Here is a 27751-nt window from a genome sequence, read left to right as displayed (position 1 = left end):
GGATACTTGATAAAATCCAAGTGTCATAATAAAGCACTGATAAGACATATAGACCTACTTCACACAATAGGAAAATGGGGGAGAACTACAATCGTAAAAGAAAAGTGCAACAAAAAAGGGAAAATACAATAGGTTAGGGTAAAAAGTAATAATTTTGATTTAATTTTTATCCTTAAGAGGACAGTTGTTGTCCAAAAGCATCCTGGAACAAGAATGTTTTTAGCTAGATAGTCGTTTTAGGCTGTGGAACACCAAAGTAGGCTGGCCAACACCAGAAGTGGCATTAGGTGGGCTAAAGCGTCTACCCAGCCAAGAATCACGCCAAGATAGGCGGCTGAAATGTAGTCCTGGAAAACCCTGGCCTATCTTTGACGCTAGACTGCAGCAGCTGATCGTGGCAGGGGAAGTTCCCCCACCCCCATCAGCTGAGCAGCAGGGAGTCCCCAAAGCTGCAATTCTCTAATCGGCACCCAAGTTGGATCGCCTGTCAATCGTTCTAGGGTGCCGGTTACAGAATCGCGGCTTTGGGAAGTCCCTGCCGCTCAGCTGATGGGGGAGGGGGGAATTCCTCTGCTGCGATAGGCTGAGCAGCTACAGCAGGGAACCCCCAAACCCCACCACAAGTCGACCAGCAGGAGGAATACCCACTCCCTTCTGCTGCCACCCCCAAACACCCCCCACAATGTCCGCGGTAGGAGGGATGCCCACTCCCTCCTGCCGTTACCTCCCGTGAACATCCCCGGCAGCTGGAGGGACATTATGATCTGGCCAATTGGAGTCCTAGGCCACTCCCAGTGTATCCCAGAAAGAACTGGGAAGGAGGTCTAAGACTCTGGTTGGCCCAAATGCCAAAAACCCCTCCTATGGGAGGGGCTTTAGGTGCCTGGACTAATCAGGGCCTTTAGGTCCCTCCCCTAATCTGAAGTGGCGGGCCTGCCAGCCAGAGGAGTGGGCATCCTTCCGGAAGGCCTTCCAGAAAAAGGTATGGGTTGGGGACCGAGTGGGTGGGGTGTTTGGGGGGTGCCGGCATGAGGGAGTGGGCATCCCTCCTGCTGTGGATGTTGCAGGGGTGGCAGCAGGAGAGATTGGGCATCCCTCCTGCCGCCACCCCGAACCACCACAATGTCCGTGGCAGGAGTAGGTATCCCTCTTTCTGGCCAACTTGCGGTGGGGTTCGCGAGTTCCCTGTTGCAGCTGCCCGGCCAATTACGGTAGGGGAATTCCCCCTTCCTCCCATCAGCTGAGCGGCAGGGACTTCCCAAAGCTGTGATTCTGTAACCAGCACCCTAGAATGATTTGACAGGCAATCCGATTTGGGTGCTGGTTACAGAATCGTGACTTTGGGGAGTCCCTGCCACTCAGCTAATGGGGAGGGGAATTCCCCTGCCGTGATCAGCTGCTGCAGTCTAGTGGCAAACATAAGCAGCTGAAATGTAGGCCAGGGTTTTCCCTGCCACTCAGCTAATGGGGAGGGGAATTCCCCTGCCGTGATCAGCTACTGCAGTCTAGTGGCAAAGATAAGCGGCTGAAATGTAGGCCAGGGTTTTCCGGGCCTACCTTTCAGCTGCCTATCTTGACTGAATAGGCCAGATTCTGTAACTGGCACCCTCGAACGATTGGCAGGTGATCTGCAGCTGCTTTTAAGGTGGCCACCAACTTGGGCGCCGGTTACAGAATCCAGCCCTTAATGCACCTAATGTTTTGGCTGTCTGCATCTTATTGGTGATTTGTTTAGCTATTTTAAACTTGCTAAGGGAATAGGAACTAAAATAAAGAGCCATATGATTATTTTGTGTTTGCTTCTCATTAAAATGCAAAAAATGTATTTTCAAGACCGATAACTTATTGATTAAAAAATGTAATGATATATTTCCATCTTGTCCTATTAATTGAGATAATTGACTATAAGGGTCCCTTTTACAAATCCGCGGTAAATGCACCGAAACCCATAGGAATTGAATGGGCTTCAGTGCATTTATTGCAGCAGCAAAACTGTTGTGAATTTGTAAAAGAGACCCTAAATTAAGAAATGTCTATGACTAAACTGAGCAAAAAAAAATTACCTGATCAATGCCTATCCTTTGACTGCTTTAGCGCTGTAACAATTACATTTAAGCTAAGGCAAAAAGAATTTTAGATTATTTAAACAAGCTAATAACTGTTTGTTTGGGTTTTTTTTTTTTTTTTTAATAAACGCAGATTTTATTAACAAACCTTCATATTGTCTTCTACCCCAAGTTTTAACCAGGTGGGAAAAAGATAAAATTTCCCTCCAAAACACTTCTACATTCCTACTATAACCTACATGATTTTAATTATTGTGCTTTATTCATTAAAGAGAACACAGAAGTTTAAATGTTTTCTCACATTGTGCATGAGTTTAAAGTTACATTATCTACAAAGGAATAAACTCATGATAACAAGCCAACATGGCTTCTGCAGGGGAAGATCGTGCCTGACGAACTTATTGCATTTCTTCAAGGAAATTAACAAACGGATGGACAAAGGGGATCCCATAGACATCGTATACTTAGACTTCCAAAAAGCCTTTTACAAGGTACCCCATGAACGCCTACTTCAGAAACTGAAGAACCATGGGGTGGAAGGAGATGTACACAGATGGATCTGGAATTGGTTGGCGGGTAGGAAGCAGAGGGTAGGAGTGAAGGGCCACTACTCAGACTGGGGGAGGGTCACGAGTGGTGTTCCGCAGGGGTCCGTGCTTGGACCGCTGCTATTCAATGTATTCATAAATGATCTAGAAACAGGAACGAAGTGCGAAATAATAAAATTTGCAGACGACACCAAACTATTCAATGGGGCTAGGACTAAAGAGGAATGCGAAGATTTACAAAGGGACTTGAACAAACTAGGGGAGTGGGCGACGAGATGGCAGATGAAGTTCAATGTAGAGAAATGTAAGGTCTTGCACATGGGAAACAGAAACCCGAGGTACAGCTACACGATGGGAGGGCTGTTATTGAGTGAGAGTACCCAAGAAAGGGACTTGGGGGTATTAGTGATCAAGACAATGAAGCCGTCGGCACAGTGCACAGCAGCCGCTAAGAAAGCAAATAGAATGCTAGGTATAATCAAGAAGGGTATTACAACCAGAATGAAAGAAGTTATCCTGCCGTTGTATCGGGCGATGGTGCACCCACATCTGGAGTACTGCGTCCAATATTGGTTGCCGTACCTAAAGAAGGATATGACGATACTCGAGAGGGTTCAGAAGAGAGCGACATGTTTGATTAAAGGTATGGAAAACCTTTCATACGCTGAAAGACTGGAGAAACTGGGGCTCTTTTCCCTGGAGAAGCGGAGACATAGAGGGGATATGATTGAGACTTATAAAATCATGAAGGGCATAGAGAAAGTGAAGAGGGACAGATTCTTCAAACTTTCGAAAACTACAAGAACGAGAGGGCATTTGGAAAAATTAAAAGGGGACAGATTCAGAACCAATGCTAGGAAGTTCTTCTTCACCCAATGGGTGGTGGACACCTGGAATGCACTTCCAGAGGGTGTGATAGGAGTTCAAGAAGGGATTGGACAACTTTCTGAAGGAAAAGGAGATAGAAGGGTATAAATAGAGGGTTACGTACAGGTCTGAATCTGATGGGCCGCCGCGTGAGTGGACTGCTGGGCATGATGGACCTCTGGTCTGACCCAGCAGAGGCACTGCTTATGTTCTTATGGAAGTCTTGTCTTTTAAAACCAAAATTGCCTCCCTTTGTTTACTTAGGTTCTCCAATATCATGTACCCAAGGTTCCAAAATAATGAAAAGGACCATACCGGAATCAGAGAATTCTCATTTCCCTTTGTGGCAAGCAAACTATTCAGTATAATTGCCAAAGTTTCAACAAACACTACCAATCTCAACCTAGAGAGCTGTCAGACTACATTTAAAACTTAATGATTCTGACAGTTCTAAGATTATTTCCATCAGTGACAAATCCAGTTCATGAGTGAGAAAAATCAGTATTCGTTGACAGTTTTCAAGCAGCATGAAAACATCACTGAGATTAACATTGCAGAAACAGGCTATGTGATGGTGGATTAATTCACTCAACCATGTTTAGATAATGTACTTATCAGATATCTCCAAAATTCTGAAAAGCAAATCCTGCCCCCTCTAAGATATTCAAGCTCTTCCAGCAACCAAGAAAAATCAAGCTCCATCAACTCACATTTACCATCTCAAAAATCAAAAATATTAAGTAGCAGAAACAAAACAAAAACAGAAACCAAACAGCTCTGCTCAAGAGATACATTCCTAGACCACGAATGTTTGAAAATTCAGCTATGTACAGCTAACATCAGAAGTGCCATAAAATGTCTGTATGTCATAACTGCTCATCAAATATGAGTAATTTCATCAACCAGCTTAAAAATAACATGCGTAGTAAATAAGAGGAACCTAATCATCCCAAACAGAAATTCAGGATGGAATATTTTCATTTATTGTAATGAGATAAAAGTTCAACTGTACTTTGGTTGATGCTTCTCTGGGTATTGGTGCTAAAGTAGAATGAATTTGTAAAAAATAAAACATATATATTTTCAGAAATGGATTGTAAGGTAATCCCCTAACCCAGGGGTAGGCAACTCCGGTTCTCAAGAGCCGGAGCCAGGTCAGGTTTTCAGGATATCTAATATAATAAAATGGTAGGACGCGCATGCGCACTAAAAAATCGTGTTCCCTGATCCGTCGCGGAAACACGAGTGCGCATGCGCGGGTTTTACATCACCAAACTCTGTTCCTCCTCCACCATGCCACGCAAGCCATGTCCGCCGCCGGCCTCGAGCTCCTGGGGGCCAGCGGTGCGAGCCGCCTGGCCGGTGCTGAGGCCCCGCCTCCCGCTTCCGCCCTACACGCTCTTCAATTCCTCCAGGCAGTGGCAGACCAAATAGGACCCGATCGGACACCAGGGTTCTACACACTCGCGAAACCCAAGGTAATGTTCACAAAGAAGTTATTTTTCAGTTCAGCAGACCCCAAGGTAATGTTGTGGCCGAAGTTATTTTTTAAGTTCTAAGCCGCCGCCGCGGCTCCTCTCACGAGCCGCACCTGCGTCGGAGAAGGCTTCCGACGCAGGCAGGGATCGTGAGAGAAGCAGAACTTAAAAATAACTTCGGACACAACTAAGGGAGTCATGGCTACAAAGCATTGGGCATTACTCGCGATCCCGGCCGCTCCTCACACCCACTAGCCTGCAAAACAGCTTCCCACAAGGAAATAAGCAAAATGGCCCTACACTCACAGACCCGCGAGCAGGGTTGCCATGGAAACGCAGTCGCAAGGGTCAGTGAGAGGGGATCAGGAGCGACATGCACAGCATGGGCTTAGAGGGCAAGAGAGTTGCAGTTGGAGAGACTGAGGAAGGGAATGTTCAGATAAAGAACTGAGACTGAAGAAGGAATTAAAAAAAAAAAAAGGAAGAGACACCTACAGGGAAGTTTGCAGGAATCAGGAACATATAGAGAAAGGAGAGCAGAGACCCCTGCAAGAACAGAAAAAGAGCAAAGAGACTGGGGATGAGAAAGAGAGCAGAGATGCTTGCAGGGAGAAAAAGCAAGGCACTAATGTTACAGCTGAAGAGTGCAGAGTGAGGAAGAAAGCAGAGACAGCGCTACACAGGGAAATGGAGGGAGGAAAGAGAGAAAGAAAAAGACAGACAGACATATATTCTAGCACCCGTTAATGTAACGGGCTTAACGGATTTCCATGGAAATATGCTGCTCAGGGGGATGGGAGGCAGGCAGGCTGGGAGGCAATGGAGGGGGGTTTCAATGGAAGGCAGGCTGGCATCGAAGGGGGGAGGAAGGAGGCACTGGGGGCACTAAGGACATAGGAAGGGGCACTGAGGGCACTATGGACATAGGAAGGGGCACTAAGGACATAGAAAGGAGGTACAGGGAGATTCACAGACAGAAAAAAATGACAGACAGGCAGCATGCAAGGAGAGAGAGACAAAGAAAAAAAATACCCAGACAGACAGACATCCTACTGCAGGACAGGGTAGGTAAAAGGAAGGGAGAATGGACAGGGGGAGCAGGCAAGGGGTGGTGGTGGACAGCCAAAGAAAAAGAAAGATAGAAAGCGCAAAGGACAGACAGAGAGAGAGAAAGAATTAAAGACAGACATACACACATATATTCTAGCACCCGTTAATGTAACGGGCTATAAGACTAGTCCACAATAAATATGAAAATCCATCTAATACATATTCATTGTGGATATCCTGAAAACCTGACCTGGCTCCGGCTCTCGAGGACCGGGATTGCCTACCCCTGCCCTAACCTAACAAGAAGTTTCTGAACGCCTTACAGCCAACTTTTCAGATAAGTTATATTACTTTTTTAATTTTGTCTTACAGCCAACTTTTCAGATAAGTTATATTACTTTTTTAATTTTGTATTTATGAAGTTTGCAAATATATAAAAAAATATATATACACATATTCAAGTGCTATGATTAGAGGTGATTACTTCAGACGTTCACCTATGTGGGCTTGTCCCGTCATCTGATAACCAGATCTCTGAGCACAAAAAAACGTGTTTAAACAGTGTTTTGAATCACCTGAGTTTCACTAAGTAGTGCCACTTCTAGCTGTTGTTTTTGCAATCCCCTGTATTGGACATCTGGAGGAAATTGATTCATCTGTTATTACAAATGGAAAGGTAACAGCTCTTGGATCCGATATGAAAAAGCAGATATTTTAAAAGTCTGGAGTCTTAATTAGGACCCTGGCTCCATAGCTCTAGCAGATTTTGCAGGGGCTTGAAGGATCATTGTACTATTGTCCATTGGGGGGTGGGGGGTACAGTAGGACAATGTCTATTACTAGGTGTTTAAAACAAGTAATTTAAACATTTAAGGGGTAATTCTAGAAAAGGGCTCTGCCTTTTGAGCACCCCAATGCAGCAAAGGGAATGCCTATTCTATAATGGCTTCAAGGCATCCTGATGCTTTTACAGAATAATAGCACAAACCCCCATCATTGAACCAAAGAGAAGATGCGTCTATTTACGCTTGGTCTATGGCAGTGTCTCTCAAACTTTTTAGCTCTGGTACACTAAATGCAGCAAATAGTTTTTTGTGGCATATTATAACTAAAATGATAAAATTGCAAAACCAACAAAAAATTAAATTTGTTATTTATTTAAAGTTCTTTAAGCTATGGATGAGTAATTGTAACAATGGTGAAACTAAAATAGATAGAATAGAATTGCTAATCAATGCAATGGCTGTGCTTGTTTTTGAGTGCAAATTAACTCAAAATGTGGCTCGATAGTTGACAAGCAAACATGCATTTCATCATCCACCATCTGCAGTTATTCTCTTTTTTTTATTTAATTTCTGTCAGAGCTGAAAATACAAGTTTGCAAAGATAAGAAGATCCAAACGGTGACAAAGCCTTGATTGCTTTGTTGCTCATTAGGATAACTACTGCATAAAAAATAAAATTACTTGCCCATAGACGCCCATAGATTCTTGCGTATGCGACATACATGTAATCTATTCTAGTGTATACTATGAAGGGAATTTTTAAAAATAAAGTAAAATTCTGGAATCTCTCTGGCACACTCGGAGTCTCTTCAGGGCACACCATTGGGCCGGGGAACACAGTTTGAGAGACTATGGTAATTTAAGTGGGTGCACTTAAAGATGCCAGTCAACACACGCATCTTATAGTATTCAATAAACTGAAGTCATTGATAGTTGGCCCGGATTCTATAAACAGTGCAAGTATTGGTGGCTACCTAAAAACGGCCGTCGATCACGTGTCAAGCATGCATCGGTGCTGTTGATAGAATCACAGCTATTTCTAAAAACAGGCACCTTAAATCAAGGGTAGGGAACTCCGGTCCTCGAGAGCCATATTCCAGTCAGGTTTTCAAGATTTCCCCAATGCATATGCATTGAAAGCAGTGCATGCAAATAGATCTCATACATATTCATTGGGGAAATCCTGAAAACCTGACTGGAATACGGCTCACGAGGACCGGAGTTCCCTACCCCTGCCTTAAATGTAGGCCAGCATTTTACAGACCTACAGGAAGGGAGGGAGATAGGTAGGCAGGCAGGCAGGCTGGCTTTGGGGGTGAAGAAAATCTGGAAGGCAGTGGGGGGACATAAGGAGGCACTGGGGGCACTAAGGACACAGGATGGGGCACTGGGGGCACTATGGACACAGGAAGGAGACACTGGGGGCACTGTGGACACAGGAAGGAGGCACTGGGGGCACTAAGGACACAGGACGGGGCACTGGGGTCACTATGGACACAGGAAGGAGGCACTGGGGGCACTAAGGACACGGAAAGGAGACACTGGGGGCACCATGGACATGGGAAGGAGGCACTGGGAGCACTATGGACACGGGAAGGAGGCACGGGGGGCACTAAGGACACAGGACGGGGCACTGGGGTCACTATGGACACAGGAAGGAGGCACTGGGGGCACTAAGGACACGGAAAGGAGACACTGGGGGCACCATGGACACAGGAAGGAGGCACTGGGGGCACCAAGGACATGGAAAGGAAGGAGGGAGGGAATAGAAAGGGACAATTGTTGGGCCGGAGTGCAGAAAGAAAGGATACACAGTCAATTAATAGATGTCCCCTTTTGATGAAAAAAATAAATGGTCACGTTACCTCTGACTTACTTTTTCTGCAGCAGAGTCGGCAGCTGCGCTGAGGTGCAGGAAGGTCCCGTGATGACTCATCTGCCAGCTCTGCTCCGGAAGAAGTAAGTTACGTCGGAAGGGGTGGACCCGGCAGACGCAGTCATTGCGGGACTTTGCCACAACTCCCTGCGTCTTCCGGGTCCACCCCCTCCGACATAACTTATTTCTTCCGGAACAAAGCCAGCAGATGAGTCATCGTGGGACCTTCCAGCATGCGGCTGCTGAGTCCACTCCAGAGCAAGTATGTCGGAGTGGGGTGGACTGGCAGCCGGCAGCTACAGTCATCGTGGGACCTTGCTGAATGAAGGGAGAGAAAGGAGCAAGATTGCTGGAATGGAAGAGTGGTGGAGGAAAAGAAAGGAGGCAGGGTGGTATGGAAGGGTGGTGCTGATAGAATTGATGTACAGAGAAAGGGGAGAGACATAAGGGGGAAGGATATTGGAGGGAAAGAAAGGGGGCAGATGCTGATTGAAGAGGGGTGGATGGAGAGAGAAAGGGCAGACATTGGATGTAGAGGGGGAGTCTATGCTGGATGGAAGGGCAGATGGGAGAGATAAGGGAGCAAATGCAAGAAGGAAATGGGAGGAGAGAAAGAGGGGAGCAGACGCTGGATGGAAGTGGACAGAGAGAGAAGGTACTAGATGGAAGGGTTGGAGAAAGAGGGTTGGAAAAGGAGGGGATACATAAAAGGAGGGTACATGATGGGGAGAAAAGAATTGAGTTAGGGAAACACTGGAGGGGTGAGGGAAAGAGGTGGCAAGCTTTAGGTAGACAGTAAAAAAGGACACTGATGAGAGGGTAGTAAGAACGTAATCTAGACAGATGCAGAAAATAAATTGAAAAGGAAAATGAGGGAAAAAAGGGAAAGGGATTGCAGAGGAGAGGTGTGGGAGAGAGAAGGAGAGGAGAGAGATGCCAGACCAATGGGGGTGAAAGGAGAGATGGAAGGGGGAGGCATACAGTTTCTGGAAGGAGCATAGAAGGAGAGAAGATGCCATAAAGGGGAAGAGAGATGGCAGACAGTGGATGGAAGGAAGAGAGTTACAAGAAGATGAGGAAAGCAGAAACCACAGAAGACAAAGGTAGAAAAAAATTTTCTATTTATTTATTGCTTTAGGAGACATGTGTCACTGTTTCTGTGGTGTTGCATTGTATGCAGAGTCCAGCTTCTTGCTGGTTCAATTTAAACTTTGTCTATGTATTTCTATTTTATCCCCCCTTTTACAAAACTGTGGAGCGTTTTTTAGCACCAGCGCAGTGTCTACGAGGAGCTATCAAGACTTAAGGCGAACAAAGCTATGGGACCGGACAAACTACACCCCAGGGTGCTCAGGGAGTTGAGTGACATCCTGGCGGAACCGTTATCCGCGCTCTTCAATCCTTCCCTAAGTACAGGAAGAGCCCCTTTGGATTGGAAAATGGCTAACGTCATTCCACTCCACAAAAAAGGATGCAGGACGGAGGCTGAGAATTATAGACCGGTGAGTCTCACATCGATAGTGAGTAAACTTATGGAAACACTAATCAAACGCCAATTGGATACAATCCTGAACGAGGAGAATCTACGAGATCCCATCAACATGGTTTTACGAAGGGAAGGTCCTGCCAATCAAATCTGACCAGCTTCTTTGACTGGGTAACAAGAAAGCTGGATATAGGGGAGTCCCTGGCCGTCGTGTACTTGGACTTCAGCAAAGCGTTTGATAGCGTTCCACACCGCAGGTTATTGAGCAAGATGGGTTCGATGGGACTGGGTGAAACATTAACCGCATGGGTTAGGGACTGGCTTAGAGGTAGACTTCAGAGGGTAGTGGTAAACGGTACCCTCTCCGATATGACGGAGGTGATCAGCGGAGTGCCGCAGGGCTCAGTCTTGGGCCCGATCCTATTTAACATCTTCATAAGAGACTTATCTGAGGGGCTTCGAGGTAAAATTACATTATTCGCCGATGATGCCAAACTATGCAACATAGTAGGCAACCGCACAACAGATGAAAGTACAGTGCCCGACAAAAGCTCGATGCCCGACAGTATGACGCAGGACCTACTCCTGCTGGAGCATTGGTCAAAGACTTGGCAACTAAGTTTCAATGCCAAAAAATGCAAGGTTATGCACCTTGGCGGCAAAAATCCATGCAGGACTTACACCCTAAATGGTGAGATCCTAGCAAGGACTGTAGAGAACGTGACTTGGGGGTGATTATTAGCGAAGACATGAAGATTGCCAATCAAGTGGAGAAAGCTTCATCCAGGGCTAGACAAATCATGGGCTGTATCCGTAGAAGTTTCGTCAGCCGTAAGCCCGAGGTCATAATGCCGTTGTACAGATCCATGGTGAGACCCCATCTGGAATACTGTGTACAATTCTGAAGGCTGCATTACCAAAAAGATGTGCGGAGAGTTGAGTCGGTTCAGCGAATGGCCACCAGGATGGTCTCAGGACTCAAGGATCTCCCGTATGAGAAACGACTGAGTAAGTTGCAGCTGTACTCACTCGAGGAACGCAGAGAGAGGGGAGACATGATCGAGACGTTCAAATATGTTCAAATATGTGGAAGAGGATCTCTTTTTCCTTATAGGACCCACAGCAACAAGAGGGCATCCGTTGAAAATCAGGGGTGGGAAATTTCATGGCGACACCAGAACATATTTCTTCACCGAAAGAGTGGTTGACCGCTGGAATAATCTTCCACAATAGGTAATTGAGGCCAGCAGCGTGCCAGATTTTAAGAAAAGATGGGATTGGCATGTGAGATCTCTTCATGGAGGTAGTTAGGGGGTGGGCCATTAGTGTGGGCAGACTAGATGGGCCGTGGCCCTTTTCTGCCGTCATTTTCTATATTTCTATGTGACTAAAATCCACACTACAGTTTTGTAAAAGAGGGAGGGGTTAGTTTGTGATTACATATTCCATACTAGGCGAAGGTGTTTTCTTTGTTCTGTGTGTTCGAAAGACATGGTTTTTTGTTAGGATTGATCTGTACTAGTCTGGCTTGTTTAGTTTTACAATGGGTGTATTGATGTTGTACTGCTCACTGCAGTATGTAAGATGCTGCCTTTTCTTGGTACTCATGTGCGACATGTGGCTTGTTACTAAAAATCATGTTTTTCGTACAGATGGGGGGGGGGTGTCAAAAAATGATGGGCCCCGGGTGTCACACATGCTAGGTACGCCACTGCATCCTGCCCTCAGTTGTCTTCTCCAAAGTGAAGAACCCAACCTCTTAAGCCTTTCCTCATACAAGAGGAGTTCCATGCAAGACAGACCTAAGACAGAAGGAAGAACTGCACTCATAGGGTCCATTACATTTCTCCAATCCTCACACAGGTGAAGGGTGATCCATGAATTCAACCACTCAGTCATCAAAGGCAATGTGTGAGACCACATTGTTTTTGTTTTTGGGGGGGTTTTTTGGAGGGGTTAGTTGCATTTTAAATCATACAAGCATATAACATGCATTTAGGAAAAAGTTCACGTGAATGTACAAAATTAAAGGAAATAGAAAACCAAGCAGATAAACACCTCTGCTAAATTAGAAAAATATCACAGAACTTCCTATAAGCCCACTATAAAGGAGAGAGATCCAATTAGGAAAGAGGCTAACATATTTAGGAAAAATAAACCATAAGAAGAAAACCAAACATGTCCTAGGTATATACAACATTTCTAACTTCTTCACATTGACCAATTTCAGCTACTTACTGTAATTCCCCTTTACCATATAGGTGGCTGAACAGGACATTTGTTATCAAGAAAAGCCTTGTTACTTTGGGTCATAAAAAAAGGTATCTATTTAACACTAGCTGAATCAAGCATTTACATGGAAAATGCAAAAAGAAATGATAGCCCAGAGATCACGTGACGCCATGCAGCGGGATGGACGCTAGCCTGTGTCTCTCCTGCTGCCCTTCGCAGTTTCCCCTCTCTTCTCGGGAGTTTTTCGGCTTTTGAGCCTTTGGACTGGGCCCTCCGGCACCTCCACCCCTCCGGATCCTGTGGGCGAGTTCCGGGTCGATTCTAAAGGGGCATGTCGCTGAAATCGGCCCGCAAGGAAAAGCACCGCGGCAAGCAGGGAGACCTTAAAATGGCGGCGCCGCCGAGTCCTGGAGCCGCTACGGAGGGGCCGGCTTGGATCGCCGAAATCACATCGGGAGTCACGGCGGCGATGGAGCTCGTTTTGGAGCAAAAACTCCTGCCACTGGACCACAAGCTGGCTATGGTCCAAGCCTCGTTGGACGCTATGGGCCAGGAGGTGGTAGCGTTCTGGCAGCGGGTGAGTGCTGTGGAGGATCGGCTGCAGCACGTGGAGGACACCCAGACTCGACATCAGCGCCTTGTCTCTGCCCTCGAGGACCGCATTGAGGACCTGGAAAATAGATCTCGCCGGTCCAATTTGCATTTTATTGGTTTTCCAGAAGCTGTGTCAGAGCGGGACTTGAGGGGTGAGCTGGAAACCTGGCTGGCTGCCTCCGTCATCTTCCCTGCTGATTTGGGCCCGCTCCGTATTGAGAGGGCGCATCGCCTGGGCCTCCGTTCTGCTCATCAGGCCCGGCCGCGGGTGGTAATAGCAAAGATCCTGAACTATGCTCAAAAACAGTCTATTCTTCAGGCAGCTTGGGGCGAGCGCTCTCTCACCTATCAAAACGGCAGGGTGCTCTGTTTTCAGGACTATTCTACCAAAGTGGCTCAGCAACGGCGAGCATTTGCTCCGGTGTGTTCTACCTTGGCAGCACGCCATGTTTGCTTCGCCCTCCTCTACCCCACACGGTTGCGGGTTCATCACAATGGCGCTACTCAGTTTTGCTCTACCGTAGCGGAGGCGCAGAACATGATGGATGCGTGGAATGCGGACCTGCCTTCTACTAGTGCTGCTGGTGTGATCTCCTCCACTGCTGGTCCGGCCTGATGGATGCCTGTCTTCGGAGATACTCTCTCTTCGGGCTCGGCTGCAACCCTGGGCTCCTCATTGGATTTCTGTTAGGACATTGGATGGACTTGTCCGGCTCTGTCTTTGACTGTAGTGTTGCTCTGCTCTTTTGCTCTGAGCTGTGACTGTGCCCCGGGACATATATAACCTATTTCTTTTTTTTTATTATTATTATTTTATTTTAGTTTAGTTTTGTGGGGCTTTCCTGTTTATTGAGGGGGCCCAGGATCTCTTTCCACTCCTGAACGGCCAGGGCTGTTTCTGGTGGCCGGAGGTCCTGGTTCACCTTCTGGAGCGGGCGTTGTTGAGCTTGATGACTAGGGTGCGGTGCATGTTTGGGGATGTGTGGTGGGCTGTTTGTATGTTGCGCTGGACTAGGAGGGGGGGAGTGGTGTTGGGGTGGGGGTTTTGGGGTTCTTATTGAGCTCATGTTTTGGGGTTCTTGGTTTGCATTTTTTGAGGGCTGTATTGGGGTGGGTTCTTCTGGGTAGAGGTGCCCATCCTGGGACATTGTGGCATTATATGATGTCTTGGGTTTGTGGTATGGGTTCTAATTCTGTCTGTTTTGCTCTTTGGGGTTTGCCTAGTCCCTTTTGTTGTTTTCGGGGGGATTCTGGGGAGGGGGCGTCTGTAGTGATTGGTTTCCTTCGGGGACCGGAAGGGATGGGGTGGGTGGGGCAGGAGGGGCTTGGTGGGGTGGGAGTAGGTTGGTTGGGTTCTGGGGTTTGGATTGGTTTGGTGGGGGGAGGGGTGGGTTGGTTTTGGGGGGAGGGGAGGGTTGGGTGGGGAGAGTTGTTCTTTTCGATCCGGGGTGACTGCTGGCACTGGCTTCCGCATGGGTATGGCCTTAGGAGGGGGGCTTGCTGGGAAGCCTCTTCCTAGGCTTTGGAATTTTTTGATTCCTTGTTGGTTATTTTTGTTTCACTTTTATGTCCCTTAAGCTATTATCTTGGAATGTGGGGGGCATTCATTCCCCAATAAAGCGACAGAAGGTGCTTCGACAGCTTCAGAGGAACCGGGTGGACGTGGCCTTTCTGCAGGAAACGCATTTGACAGCTGCGGAGCATGCCAAGTTGCGAACTTGGTGGGTGGGAGACGTCCTGGACTCCCCTGCTTTGGGTAAGAAGGCTGGGGTGGCTATTCTGGTGGGTAAACATCTTCATTTGGTGGTACGGGATGTCCTTAAGGACCCGGAGGGTAGGTATGTGATTGCCTCGGTTAGTTTGAACTCTAAACCTTATATTCTTTGCAATCTTTATGCCCCCAATAGCCCGGGCGTGGGATTTTTTCATCATTTAGCGGATCTTTTGTCAGTCTATGGAGATGTTCCCCTGGTGGTGGGGGGTGATTTCAATGAGGTGGCGGATCCTCTTTGGGATCGCTCGTCTGGGGTGGGGAGGGAATCTCGGAAATCTGCCACTGGAATTGCAATTCTTTGTGCCTCCCTCGACTTGGTGGACGCCTGGAGAGTCTTGCATCCCTTGGAGAAGGATTTTACCCACGTTTCTCGGGCCCATGCTTCTTTATCCCGTATAGACTATATTCTTTGTTCCTGCTCTTTGTTTTCGGAGATCTTAGATTCTACGCTGGGACCTATAGAGGTCTCTGATCATGCGTGGGTGGCGCTGGTCTGGCAGTTATCTCGGATGCCAGGGACCCCTCATGGTTGGCGCTTTCCTAGCCATCTTTATCGTGACAGCAAATTTCATGAACATCTGGTAGCCCGGTGGCGCTCTTTTCAGGATACTAATGCGGCTCATTTTGCCACTCCTTCGTTAGCTTGGGAAACGGCAAAGGCTGTCCTTCGGGGTGAGATTATTTCTTATGCTAGTTTTCAGCGTAAAGCGCGCCAGCGAGAGCTGTTTCGGCTGGAGAGACTGGTTTCTTCTCTCCGTCGACATTATGGCAGTACCCGGGCACTCCCGGATCGTGCTCGATTGTTGGAGGCCCAGTGTTTGCTTAATTCTCTGTTACACCAACACGCTTGTCGGTCTATGGAGCATTATAGGTTTCATCTTTATCGTTTTGCGAATAAGAGTAGCAAACTTCTTGCAAAGTTAGTTCGACAGCAGCGGGGTAGCACGCGTATTGCTTCTGTTCAGACGCGGAACTCGGAGATAGTGCATACTGATAGAGACATTAATAGGGTTTTGCGAGATTTTTTTGAGCACCTATATTCTGCTCCCTCCGATCCTCCACTAGATGGGGCGGAATATTTAGCTGGTCGGGATCTCCCGACTCTTTCAGCTTCCTCTCAGGTGCAGTTGGAGGCTGAGTTTACAGCTGAGGAGATTGAGCGGGCAATCCAGGCTAGCGCATTGGGTAAATCTCCTGGCCCGGATGGTTTACATAGTGAGTTTTATAAGATTTTGCGAGCTGAGGTGGCGCCTTTGTTGGCTTTGGTGTTCAATGAGGCGGTTGGGTTGGGGGTGCTTCCTCGCCACTTGAATGTAGCGCAGCTCATCTTTCTGTTGAAACCTGGGAAGGATCCGAATAGACCCGAGTCGTACAGACCGATTTCTTTGTTGAACTTTGAGGCTAAGCTTTTCGCTAAAGTTTTGGCTACCCGTCTTGCCTTGGTACTCCCGAGTCTTATTTCCGATCAGCAGGTTGGCTTTGTGAAGGGCCGCGCGATTGCTAAAAATGTACGCCGTATTTTGGCGGCTCTGGAACGGACTACACAGGATCAGGTGCCTTCTTTGATAATCAGCTTTGACGCCGAGAAGGCCTTTGACCAGGTGGATTGGGGCTTTCTGTTTGAGGTCTTGCGAGTGTATGGTCTAGGCCCTTGGTTTATTCAGGCGGTGCGGACTCTTTATGCGGACCCGGTGGCCCGTGTGTGGGCCAACGATACTCTTTCCGATCCTTTCCCAATTTGTAGGGGTACTCGCCAGGGTTGCCCCTTTTCGCCTTTGTTATTTATCTTGACATTGGATCCTCTTATTCGGGATGTTCAGGGTAACCCGGACATCATGGGAATGGTAGTGGGGGCTCATCATTTTAAACTGGCGGCTTTTGCCGATGACCTTTTGGTCTATTTGACAGATCCTCGGGCCTCCCTCCCTGCCCTCTTGGAGTGTTTTCGCGAGTATGGGGATTTTTCTGGTTTCCGTTTGAATCAGCAGAAGTCGGAGGCTTTGGCGTTCCCGGACTCTTTGCGGGTGGATTGGGGACCGGATTTTCCTTTGCGTTGGGCGGGTCACTCTTTTAGTTACCTTGGTATTTTGTTTTCCATGGATGTCTCCGCGTTGTACCGTTTGAATGTTGATCGTTTGTTGCAGGAGACTAAAGGGCTCTTGCGTCGCTGGCTGAATCTCCCTCTTTCATTAATGGGCCGTGTTCATCTCTTTCGCATGATTATCTTCCCTAAATGGTTATATGTCTTGCAAACGCTTCCTTTGTTTCTTTTGAAAAAGGATCTCCTGAGCCTCTAGAGATTGGTGATCTCATTTTGCTGGGGAGGCAAGAAAGGTAAAATGCATCGTTCTTTTCTTCAAGGGTCCTGGGCAATAGGTGGTTTGGGTCTTCCCTTGGTGCATCTGTATAATTTGGCCTGCTTGCTTCGGCATGTCCGGGATTGGTTTTTTATCAGCTCTCAGTATACTGATCGGGAGTTGGAGGTTGATTATTTCTTTCCGTGGGCTCTGCCTTATCTTTTACATTGGGATGGGAAGGTGCGGTTGGGCCCTGGGGCCCGTAGTTGCTTGGTGGAGCCGCTCCGTTGGGCTTGGAGATGTGTTTCTCAGTTTTGGGGTCATTTGCCTTTTAGTTCTGTTTTGCTGCCCATAGTGGGCAATGCGGCCTTTAGTCTTGGACAGGAAAATGTTGTTTTCAAACGTTGGGCGTGGAAGGGGCTCCGCTCTTTGGAGCAGTTTCTACAGACGGATGGCAGTGCTGTTCCCTTTTTGACTCTCCAGGCGTCCTGGTCCTTGGGTACGACGGATCATTTTGCTTATCTGCAGCTTTCTCATTATGTAGCCTCTTTGCCCAGAGACTCTTTGACTTGGTCTTTTGCTGTCATTTTGCACGAATTTTTCTTTGATGCTCAGTGGGATTGGCTTTCTATTTCTCAATATCATCGTAGATTGGTGGCTTTGCAGCCTAGGCGGGATTACCAGCGGCTTTTGACTTTATGGACCCGGGACCTGGGATGTCGCCCGCGGGTGGCATCCTTGGCTCCTTTGGTGCGACAGATTCCTCAGGTAGTACAGAGCGCTGAGCTCCAGGAATGTCACTTTCAGGTTCTCCATCGGGGTTATGTCTCTCAGCAACAGGCCTTTTATTTTGGGTGTGCCCCTACAGCTATTTGTCTGAAATGTCGCAGGGTTGCTAACTCTCTGGCGCATGGGGTGTGGTTGTGTGCCTCTATCTCTGCCTTTTGGTTGGAGGTCCGGTGTTATTTGGAATCTTTGGTGGGTTATCAGCTCCCCTCGTCGGTGGAAGGGACTATTTTTTTGGCGGATGGCTATTTGGGAGGACTTTCTGCAGGCGACAATTTGCTTATTCGTAAGGGTTATATTGTGGGGAAGAAATGTATTCTTAATCATTGGCTACAGGACTCCCCACCCACCATCTGGTATTGGCGCAATAAATTTCATCTTTTAATGGTCTGGGAGTCCATGTCCGCTCGGTTTTCTAGATCTCGGAGCAAGCTTTTTCTGTCCATTTGGGCCTCCTATTTGGATACTTTGCCCCCTATGATAAAAAGCCAGGTGGTCAATCGATTGCGAAAGCCAGTAGTCCCCATATTGCCAGTGGGTTGAGGGAGGGGTTTTGGGGGTTGGGGAGTCTTGGGTTGGGGTGGGTGGGTGGGTGGGTTGCTTTTGGGATTGGATCTGGAGGGCTCCAGGCTATCAGAACACAGGCCTGGACTCTCACTGTTGTCTAGGGTCTCTTGTTGGGTGGTTGCCTTTTATTTTGTATTGGGAAAAATAATTGAGATCCTTATGTTATGCGTGTATTTTCTGCTCTTGTGAATAAACAGTTTTACAAAAAAAAAAAAAAAAATGATAGCCCAAAGATAGAACCAGCAGGCGTATCAACAGGAATTGCTTCCTCTTCTCCTGTGCATCAACACAGATATCAGGAAGAACCCCAGACCTTCCCACCCAAATATAACATCACGCTTACAAAAGAAAGGCCTCATCACCTAGTCCCTATCAGATTCAAAAACAAAAGTCATTTAAGAGTGTCAATCTGGAAGATACTATTTTTAGAAAAAAAATCAAATGTATAAAGACAGGCTGCAACACTTTGATCACTCTCTCTCTCAACCTCCCCTCTTCTCTTTTCAGCCCCTTCTTACCTCCTCATCTCACCTATTCAGACAATAGACTTGATGTTTCACCTGCTGAAGCCCCCTCCCCCATTTTTTTATTTTATTTATATAGCTTTAATAGTTGTTATAAGTTTAAAAATATCACTTTTTCTTGGCAGGAAGATGCAATAGCCAAGAACACTAGGAAGAAATCAAATTTGCTACCAGGTCCATCCAGGAATTTACAAACATTTCTATGGGAAGAAATACAATTGCATTAAAATTATCCAACATAACTTTTTAATAAGCAGACAAGAGATCACCACCAAAAGGCAATACACTTTCCCTCAGTATTCGCGGGGGATAGGGGCAGAGCTGGACCGCGAATTGAGAAAAACCACAAATATCTTCTCGTCCGGCTCTGACCCACCCCTGCCTCCCTCCCGCCTTCCCCCCCAGTAAAGTACCTGTTATGGAACAATAAATAATATGAGGAGCAATCTTGCTGACATCTTCATACCCCAGGCCCATTTCAGCCAGCTTCCCAGGAATGTAGTTTTCAACAAAAACATCACAGGCTGCTGCCAACTGAAAGAAGTAAAAGCAAAAACAATGAGTTAAGACATCTAAACTATTTCCAAAAGTTAAATTCAGGCCTTCCCCCCCCCCCCCCCCAGTTTAATAAAGGGATTTTGGTGATTCTGACACAGCAAAGTAGATGCGTCGGGATCACTCTCCAGCGATCCGTGTCATGGGTGAAGGGCGTGCCCTCCGATCGCACCCATTTGCATGAAGATGGTTGGTGAATCGATCGGCCTGCCTTGGATCGCCCACAGATCAGGTAAGATCGGTGGGCTTAGTGAATCTAGGCCTTAGTCTATATTGGCAGAAAAGACCAGAATATAAACATCTAAGCACTGATACAAGATGTTTTACTATATACACAGAGAGCGAGAAAAGCCTTCATGAATCAGGTTCTTGTACAAAAGCATTCTTTTGGCAAATGCATTACTCAGTGCTGTTCTAGTTACTGTTAATAAAGTAACTGGTTACTGCTACTAGTTACTTAGGATAAAAAGTAACTAGTTATTGATTTCAGTTACTCTTCACTAAATGTAAATAATTACTTTACTAGTTTCTAAAAAAATTAACTAGGTAGCTAATATAACTATATGAACATTATGAACTATATGAACTAGGTAGCTAATATAACTATATGAACATTACAAGTACTTTATTTTCAAACGAGTTTCTTATTGCCTCTGAGCATTAAAAGCATTTTAAAATGCTCGTCAGCATGGTGTAAGAATCTGTCCACTGATGCTGAAAGTCTCTCCACTGGTGTGCTTGAGGGAAGGCTCGTATTATTCAGAATAAACACTTCCTTCACAGTTGGATAGTGCCGGAGACTGGATATATCACATGCGGCATAATTCAAGAAGAGGTCTGGCTCTGACTGCACAGCGTTGCCCCCTTTATTTGATTCACAGAAGCGGAAGAAGCTGGTGCTGCATTAAGAGTTGTGTTTGCAGCATCAGCCTGAGCCAGCATTGCTTGCATCAGAAAGTATTCGGCACGAGGTCTGGCAGCATCTGTCTGGATCCAGCGCAGCTTCAATTGTGGATGTGAAACACTTGCTGCTATTAAATCGTCCTTGGCTTCAAGTGGACTAAAGCGCTTAATGATTCCATTCATTAGAGCATCAACAAGTGGACTGGCAAATTTGAGTGAAGGTCTGATGGAGGTAAAGATGTGCACACAGGGAAGAAATTATTGGCAGAACTCCCAAGAAACACTGGTCTTCAGCCTGCAGTGTGTCCAGTGCCATATCAATCAGTTTCATCACTCTGCCATGAAAGCAATTTAATTTGAGCGGAAAGCTGTTAGGGAAAGCTTCTCACAGATGTCATTGAGCACAATTTCAGACTTCTTATTCACAATAGAATACATTTTGCCAAAGGTTTGCACACTATTTCAGCTGACTATGGACTTTTACTGCACTTGTTCCAGAGGACACTGCATTTCACCAAGGTTCAATGGCTTAACTTTTGAATCAGACACAGCAATCAAGTTCATTGTGTGGGTACTACAACGATGGTGAGATGGAAGTGCATTCTCTGTTGCTTCTGCATCTGTTTGGTTGTCTAGGACATCTGCAATGTTTGTGAAGGTCACCTCTCTGTTATCTCTGAGGGTACAACTTGTGTTACATAAGAACATAAGAACATAAGCAATGCCTCTGCTGGGTCAGACCTGAGGTCCATCATGCCCAGCAGTCCGCTCACGCGGCGGCCCAACAGGTCCAGGACCTGTGCAGTAATCCTCTATTTATACCCCTCTATCCCCTTTTCCAGCAGGAAATTGTCCAATCCTTTCTTAAACCCCTGTACTGTACTCTGCCCTATTACTCCCTCTGGAAGCGCATTCCAGGTGTCCACCACTCGTTGGGTAAAGAAGAACTTCCTAGCATTCGTTTTAAATCTGTCCCCTTTCAACTTTTCCAAGTGTCCTCTTGTTCTTTTATTTTTCGAAAGTTTGAAGAATCTGTCCTTCTCTACTCTCTCTATGCCCTTCATGATCTTATAAGTCTCTATCATATCCCCTCTAAGTCTCCTCTTCTCCAGGGAAAAGAGACCCAGTTTCTCCAATCTCTCAGCGTATGAGAGGTTTTCCATCCCTTTTATCAAGCGTGTCGCTCTCCTCTGAACCCTCTCGAGTAACGCCATATCCTTCCTAAGGTACGGAGACCAATATTGGACGCAGTATTCCAGATGCGGGCGCACCATCGCCCGATACAATGGCAGGATAACTTCTTTTGTCCTTGTTGTAATACCCTTCTTGATTATGCCTAGCATTCTATTTGCTTTCTTAGCGGCTGTTGCGCACTGTGCCGTCGGCTTCATTGTCATGTCCACCATTACCCCCAAGTCCCTTTCTTGGTTGCTCTCATTCAATAATATCCCTCCCATCGTATAGTTGTACCTCGGGTTTCTGTTTCCAACATGCAATACTTTACATTTCTCAACGTTGAACTTCATCTGCCATCTCGCCGCCCATTCCCCCAATTTGTTCAAGTCCCTTTGCAATTCTTCGCATTCCTCTTTAGTCCCAGCTCCACTAAATAGTTTTGTATCGTCCGCAAATTTTATTATCTCACACTTCGTGCCTGTTTCTAGATCATTTATGAATATATTAAATAGCAGCGGCCCGAGCACTGAGCCCTGCGGAACACCACTCGTGACCCCCATCCAGTCCGAGTAGTGGCCCTTCACCCCTACCCTCTGTTTCCTACCCGCCAACCAGTTTCTGATCCATCTATGTACGTCTCCGTCCACTCCATGGTTCTTCAGTTTCCGGAGTAGACGTTCGTGAGGCACCTTGTCAAAGGCTTTTTGGAAATCAAGGTATATGATGTCTATGGGGTCTCCTCTGTCCATCCGTTTGTTAATTCCTTCGAAGAAGTGCAATAAGTTCGTTAGGCACGATCTCCCCCTGCAGAAACCATGTTGGGTTGTTTTCAAAAGTTCGTTTCTTTCCAGATGTTCATCGATGTGTTCTTTAATCAGTGCTTCCGTCAGTTTCCCCGGAACCGAAGTCAAACTCACTGGTCTGTAGTTTCCCGGGTCACCTCTTGATCCCTTTTTAAAGATGGGCGTGACATTGGCTATCTTCCAATCCTCCGGGATCATGCCTGTTTTCAAGGATAGGTTGCAAATTTGCTGCAGTAGTTCCGCTATCTCCTCCTTTAATTCCTTCAGGACCCTGGGATGGATTCCGTCCGGACCCGGGGATTTGTCAGTTTTAAGTTTTTCTATCTGCCTGTGTACATCATCAAGGCTCACTTCCATGGATGTTAATTTTTCTGCTTGATTTCCATTGAATATTTGTTCAGGTTCCGGTATGTTGGTTGTGTCTTCGTTTGTAAATACAGACGAGAAGAACATGTTGAGTCTTTCTGCGACTTCTTTCTCCTCCTTCACCGCTCCCTTCCTGTCTCCTTCGTCCAGCGGTCCTACCTCCTCCCTAGCTGGCTGTTTCCCTTTAACATATCTGAAGAACGGTTTGAAATTTCGTGCCTCCCTGGCTAGCCTCTCTTCATACTCTCTTTTGGCTTTTCGAACCACACGGTGACATTCTTTTTGATACTTCCTGTGCTCCTTCTGGTTCCCTTCAGTTTTGTCCTTTTTCCATTCCCTGAATGAATTTTTCTTATTGCCTATCGCTTCCTTCACTATTTTAGTCATCCATACTGGGTCTTTTGGTCGACCCTTTTTGCACCCCTTTCTGAATCTGGGGATGTGCAGATTTTGTGCCTCGCTCACTGTGTCTTTGAAAAAAGACCAGGCATGTTCTACTGTTTGCCATTTTTTGGAAGTGTTCCTAAGTTTCTTCCTTACCATTTCCCTCATTGCTTCATAGTTTCCTTTCCTGAAGTTGAAAGATGTCGCTATGGTTCTCTTTCCGTTCGGTATGCCTACTTCAACCTTGAACTTGATCATATTATGATCACTGTTTCCCAACGGTCCCACTACTTCCACTTCCTTTGCAGGTCCCCTTAGTCCATTTAGGATTAAATCCAGAGTGGCATTTCCTCTCGTCGGTTCTCTAACAAGCTGCTCCATGAAGCAATCTTGTATAGCCTCCAGGAATTCTGTCTCCCTAGCGCATCTTGAGCTTCCAAGACTCCAGTCTATCCCAGGATAGTTGAAGTCTCCCATAACAACTGTGTAACCACTTTTGCATTCTCGCTTCATCTCGGCATCCATTTCTTTATCGCTATCTCCGGTTTGCCCGGGTGGACGATAGTATAGGCCCATCTTTATTTCATGCCCTTTCCTACCCGGTATTTTAACCCATAGCGATTCCAGTTTGTTGATCATCTCCGCTGTGTCCATTCTTGTCGATTGTATGCTTTCTTTTACGTATAGGGCTATTCCTCCTCCTTTCTGACCTGACCTATCCCGGCGATAGAGCTTGTACCCCGGCAGTGCTGTATCCCATTTGTTTTCCTCATTCCACCACGTTTCAGAGATTCCAATGATGTCTATGTCCTCTGCATTGGCCATGGCTTCTAGCTCCCCCATTTTGTTTCTTAAACTCCTTGCATTAGTATATATGCAGTTTAGATCCTGGCATTTTGTCGTCTTCATTTCTTTTCCCTGTGCTTCAGTCTTTGGTGTCTTCTCTTTTGCTACAATCTTTCTAACCTCCTCTTCTGGGTTAGTTGACTCCTGTAATTTGTCTCTTGTTTCTTCCCTGCCTTTTTTCCCCTTAGTATCTTCACGGGATACCTTCTTCCGAATCATCGACGCTAGGTCGACTGTCGGCTTTCCCCTTTCTCTTAGTTTAAAGCCTGTTCTATTCCTCTCTTGACGTTGTTTGCTAGAAGTCTTGTTCCCGCCACGCTCAGGTGCAGTCCATCTCTCCTGTAGAGCTTGCTCTTGCCCCAGAACGTTGTCCAGTTCCTCACGAAGTGGAACCCTTCTTCCTCACACCATCTCCTCATCCATGCATTTATTGATTGTAGTTCTTCCTGCCTTTTCACATCTGCCCTCGGTACCGGTAGGATCTCTGAGAATGCTATCTTCTGGGTCCTCATCTTCAGTTTCCTTCCTAGAATCTTGAACTGTTCTATCAGCGTGCCTCTTCTGTAGTCTCTCCTGCTGACATCATTCGTCCCGATGTGGATCATTACTGCGGTCTCTTCCGTCTCCGCTCCTTCCAGGACCTTCCCAATTTTGTCCACGATGTCCTTGGTTCTCGCTCCTGGGAGGCAGGTCACCAGTCGATCCTCTCTTCCTCCTGCTATGTGGCTGTCCACATGCCTCAATATCGAGTCTCCCACCAGGATCGCTGACTTTCCCTTCTTCAATTTTCTTATCGGTCTCAGGTGTTTCTGTCTCTGAGAATGCCTTGAATGACTTAAAGTTTGATCCATTGTCAGTAACTGTGCAGAGAACTTTGTCAGTGATATGAAATTTGGAGTGGATCTTCTTGAATGTGGATGCAATTAAGTCGAAAGTCTGCTTGGTGTCAATCTGTCATTCTGTGTGAGAAGCATTGAGAATGGTCGCACATGGATCAGGCACTGAGTTGAAATTTCTAGGTCTAAGTTGACGTGGCCAGATAGATGCTATGAGGATCATGGTGCCCTGCTCTTGCCCAAAGTTTGAATAGTATTCCCAATAAGAGGTATTGGAGAGAATGCATAAAGGAACCAGTTTCCCCAATAGATGAGAAAGGTATCCAACCCCAAGTGGTTGGGGGGGTAATTAGTCTGAAAGAGAAGAGTGGTAGTCTGTGGTTGTAGGGGGAAGCAAAGAGGTCTATGTCTGGAGTCACCCATTTGGAAAAAACTTGATACAAGATTGTTGTGCGTAGAGACCACTTGTGTGGTTGAGGAAACCTGCTAATTTTATCTACCAATATATTTTGTAGACCAAAGATTAGAAGTCCTGAACCTGTGTATTAGAGAAGTGGTTCCAAACCCTGTCCTGGAGGACCACCAGGCCAATCGGGCTTTCAGGCTAGCCCTAATGAATATGCATGAGAGAGATTTGCATATGATGGAAGTGACAGGCATGCAAATCTGCTCCATGCATATTCATTAGGGCTATCCTGAAAACCCGATTGGCCTGGTGGTCCTCCAGGACAGGGTTGGGAACCACTGTATTAGAGTATACTAAAGTACTAAAGTACCACATATGTGACCGTGGTTTCATAATGAAATGAATATAAGGATACTACTGGTAAGAGATTAAGACTGTGAATATTTAGCTCTTCTTGTCAATTACCAAAAATAATACCCAAAAGGAATCACCCATTGTTACTGTGTTTCCTAATTTATTCATTTTCCAAATTTCTGTTTGTACTCCACAGTTTGCCTCTCCAACCTTTTCACATGGATGACAGTAAACTAGAGCATGACACGGGGAAAAAATCTGTCCCCGTCACCGCCCCGTCCCCGGCCCACCATCCTCTGCACCGCCCCGTCACCGCCGTTCCCTTTACCGCCCCATCACAGTCACCGCCATCCCTTTCATCGCCCCGTCACCGCCACTGACATCCCATTCACCGCCCCGTCACCATCCCCGCTGCATCCATATAAGCCTTAGTACTGTAATATTTAGCTTATTCCTTTCTTATAAATCAAAGTTCCTGCTGCTGAACTAGAGAAAGAGATGTTCAGCTGGCAGGGCTTTGTTTATAAATTTTTATCAACACAACTAATATACTACTTTATCCTAAAGCAAAAAATAAATAAATAGAATTTTTTTTCTACCTTTGTCTGGTTTCTGCTTTCCACATCTTCTCATTCAATTCCTTCCATTCACTGTGTGTCTTCTCTCTGCGTCTTCCATTTGCTGTTACTGTGCCTCTCCCTTCACCCCCCCCCCCCAATTGGTCTAGCACCCATCTTCTTCCCTCCGCTCCCCCATAGTCTGGCATCTGTCTTCTTCCCACTCTGTCTTCCACATTTCCCTTCAGGGTCTGTTCCTCTCCACCCTCCTTCAATGTCTGTCCTATTCCTTTCCACCACCACCCTTCCCTCCCTCCTTTACCATCTGTTCCTTTCTAACACCCTTCAGCTCCTCTCGCGTGGCCTATCTATCTATCTACCTTCCTCCCTCTTATTTTCATGGCATATTACAATGTAATATGTGCAAGCCACTGGAGCCTGCGAGCTCGGTCCCTGTCCCATCCCCACAAACCATCTCGCTTCTGTGCTATTTTCCCCATTTCTAATATCTCCCCTATGTATCTGCCATTGCCCCCCCCCCCCTGTCTCCATATACCATCCCCATGGCATGTCCCCTTTATGTCTCTGTCCCTATGCCCCATGCACATAATTTCCCCTCTTTCTGTTACCTTCCTGTGTCCAGATTTCCCCTATCTTCCTCTTCCATACCAGTGTGTCTCTTCTTTTCAACCCCCATCTAGCTTTTTTCCCTCTTTCTTCCCCCTCCCCCTGCTTCTAGCATCTGGCTCACCTGCCTGTCCTTCCCTTTCTTTCCTGCTGTGGGTTTTTCTTTCCGTCTTCATCCCCTTGGCCCAGAATCCTTTTCCCTTTCACTCCCTCCTTCCAGTTTGAGCCGGGAACACGGGCGATCGCACGGTCCCCGCAGCCCCCACCCGCCTGCCCAATCGATCCTAGTGTTTAGCCAGCTCTCTCCCTTCTCCTCACCTTAGTTTGCAGGCTTTCTTTTTCAGTGACCTGCACACTTTCCCAAAGAGCCGCACACGCGCGGCTGCTCAGTGTTCAATCTTCTGCTCTGCTGCAACTTCCTGTTTCCGGTTGCGTCAGAGCAGAAGATCGAAACTGAGCAGCAGCGGGTGCGCGGCTCTTGGATAGCGTGCGGGTCGCCGAAAAAGAAAACCTACAAACTAAGGTGAGGAGAAGGGAGAGAGCTGGCTAAACACTAGGATCGATTGGGCAGGCGGGTGTGGGCTGCGGGGACCACGCGATCCTTCATGCCTCACTGCGGGGACAAGACCATTCACCGTTCCACAGGGCGGTGAATGGCCTTGTCCCCGTCCCCGCAGTGACTGCTAGTTTTCATTCCCCGTTTCGGTGGGTTACCCACGGCTAAACGCGGTGGCCGCGGGTAAACCGCCACCGTGTCATTCTCTACAGTAAACCTCTTTAGCTAGACTCTTCTCCATCGAACATGAAATTTCTACCCATAAAGATCCAAATTGCATTTTGCTGATTGTAGAACATTTATTTATTTATTTATTTAATTCGTTTTCTATCCCACTTACCCCCAAAGAGCTCAGAATGGGTTACAGGTTATACATACATAGTATACAATTAACAGGTTATGTTATGCACTGGGTTTGCCATAATCTCAGTACAAGTTTACGTTGCAAGTTA

General features: G+C 46.7%; 1 protein-coding gene across 11 annotated transcripts in view; it reads right to left on the bottom strand.

Moving 5' to 3' along the window:
- SUGCT (succinyl-CoA:glutarate-CoA transferase) overlaps window positions 1-27751 on the bottom strand; it is a 965969-nt gene that overhangs the window by 870263 nt on the left and 67955 nt on the right. For all 11 annotated transcript variants that reach the window (XR_004538045.1, XM_033930269.1, XM_033930264.1 and 8 more), the window contains exon 6: window positions 19344-19464. Coding sequence is in view for 10 of the 11 variants with exons in the window: in XM_033930269.1 (XP_033786160.1) it covers window positions 19344-19464 (121 nt within the window). In the remaining variant the exon portion in view is untranslated. The remainder of the gene's footprint in view (window positions 1-19343; window positions 19465-27751) is intronic.

Source organism: Geotrypetes seraphini, chromosome 2 (assembly GCF_902459505.1).
Source record: "Geotrypetes seraphini chromosome 2, aGeoSer1.1, whole genome shotgun sequence".
Lineage (NCBI taxonomy): Eukaryota > Metazoa > Chordata > Amphibia > Gymnophiona > Dermophiidae > Geotrypetes > Geotrypetes seraphini.
The sequence above is the reverse complement of the archived record's forward strand: the minus strand, read 5'-3'. Positions and strand labels throughout refer to the sequence as shown.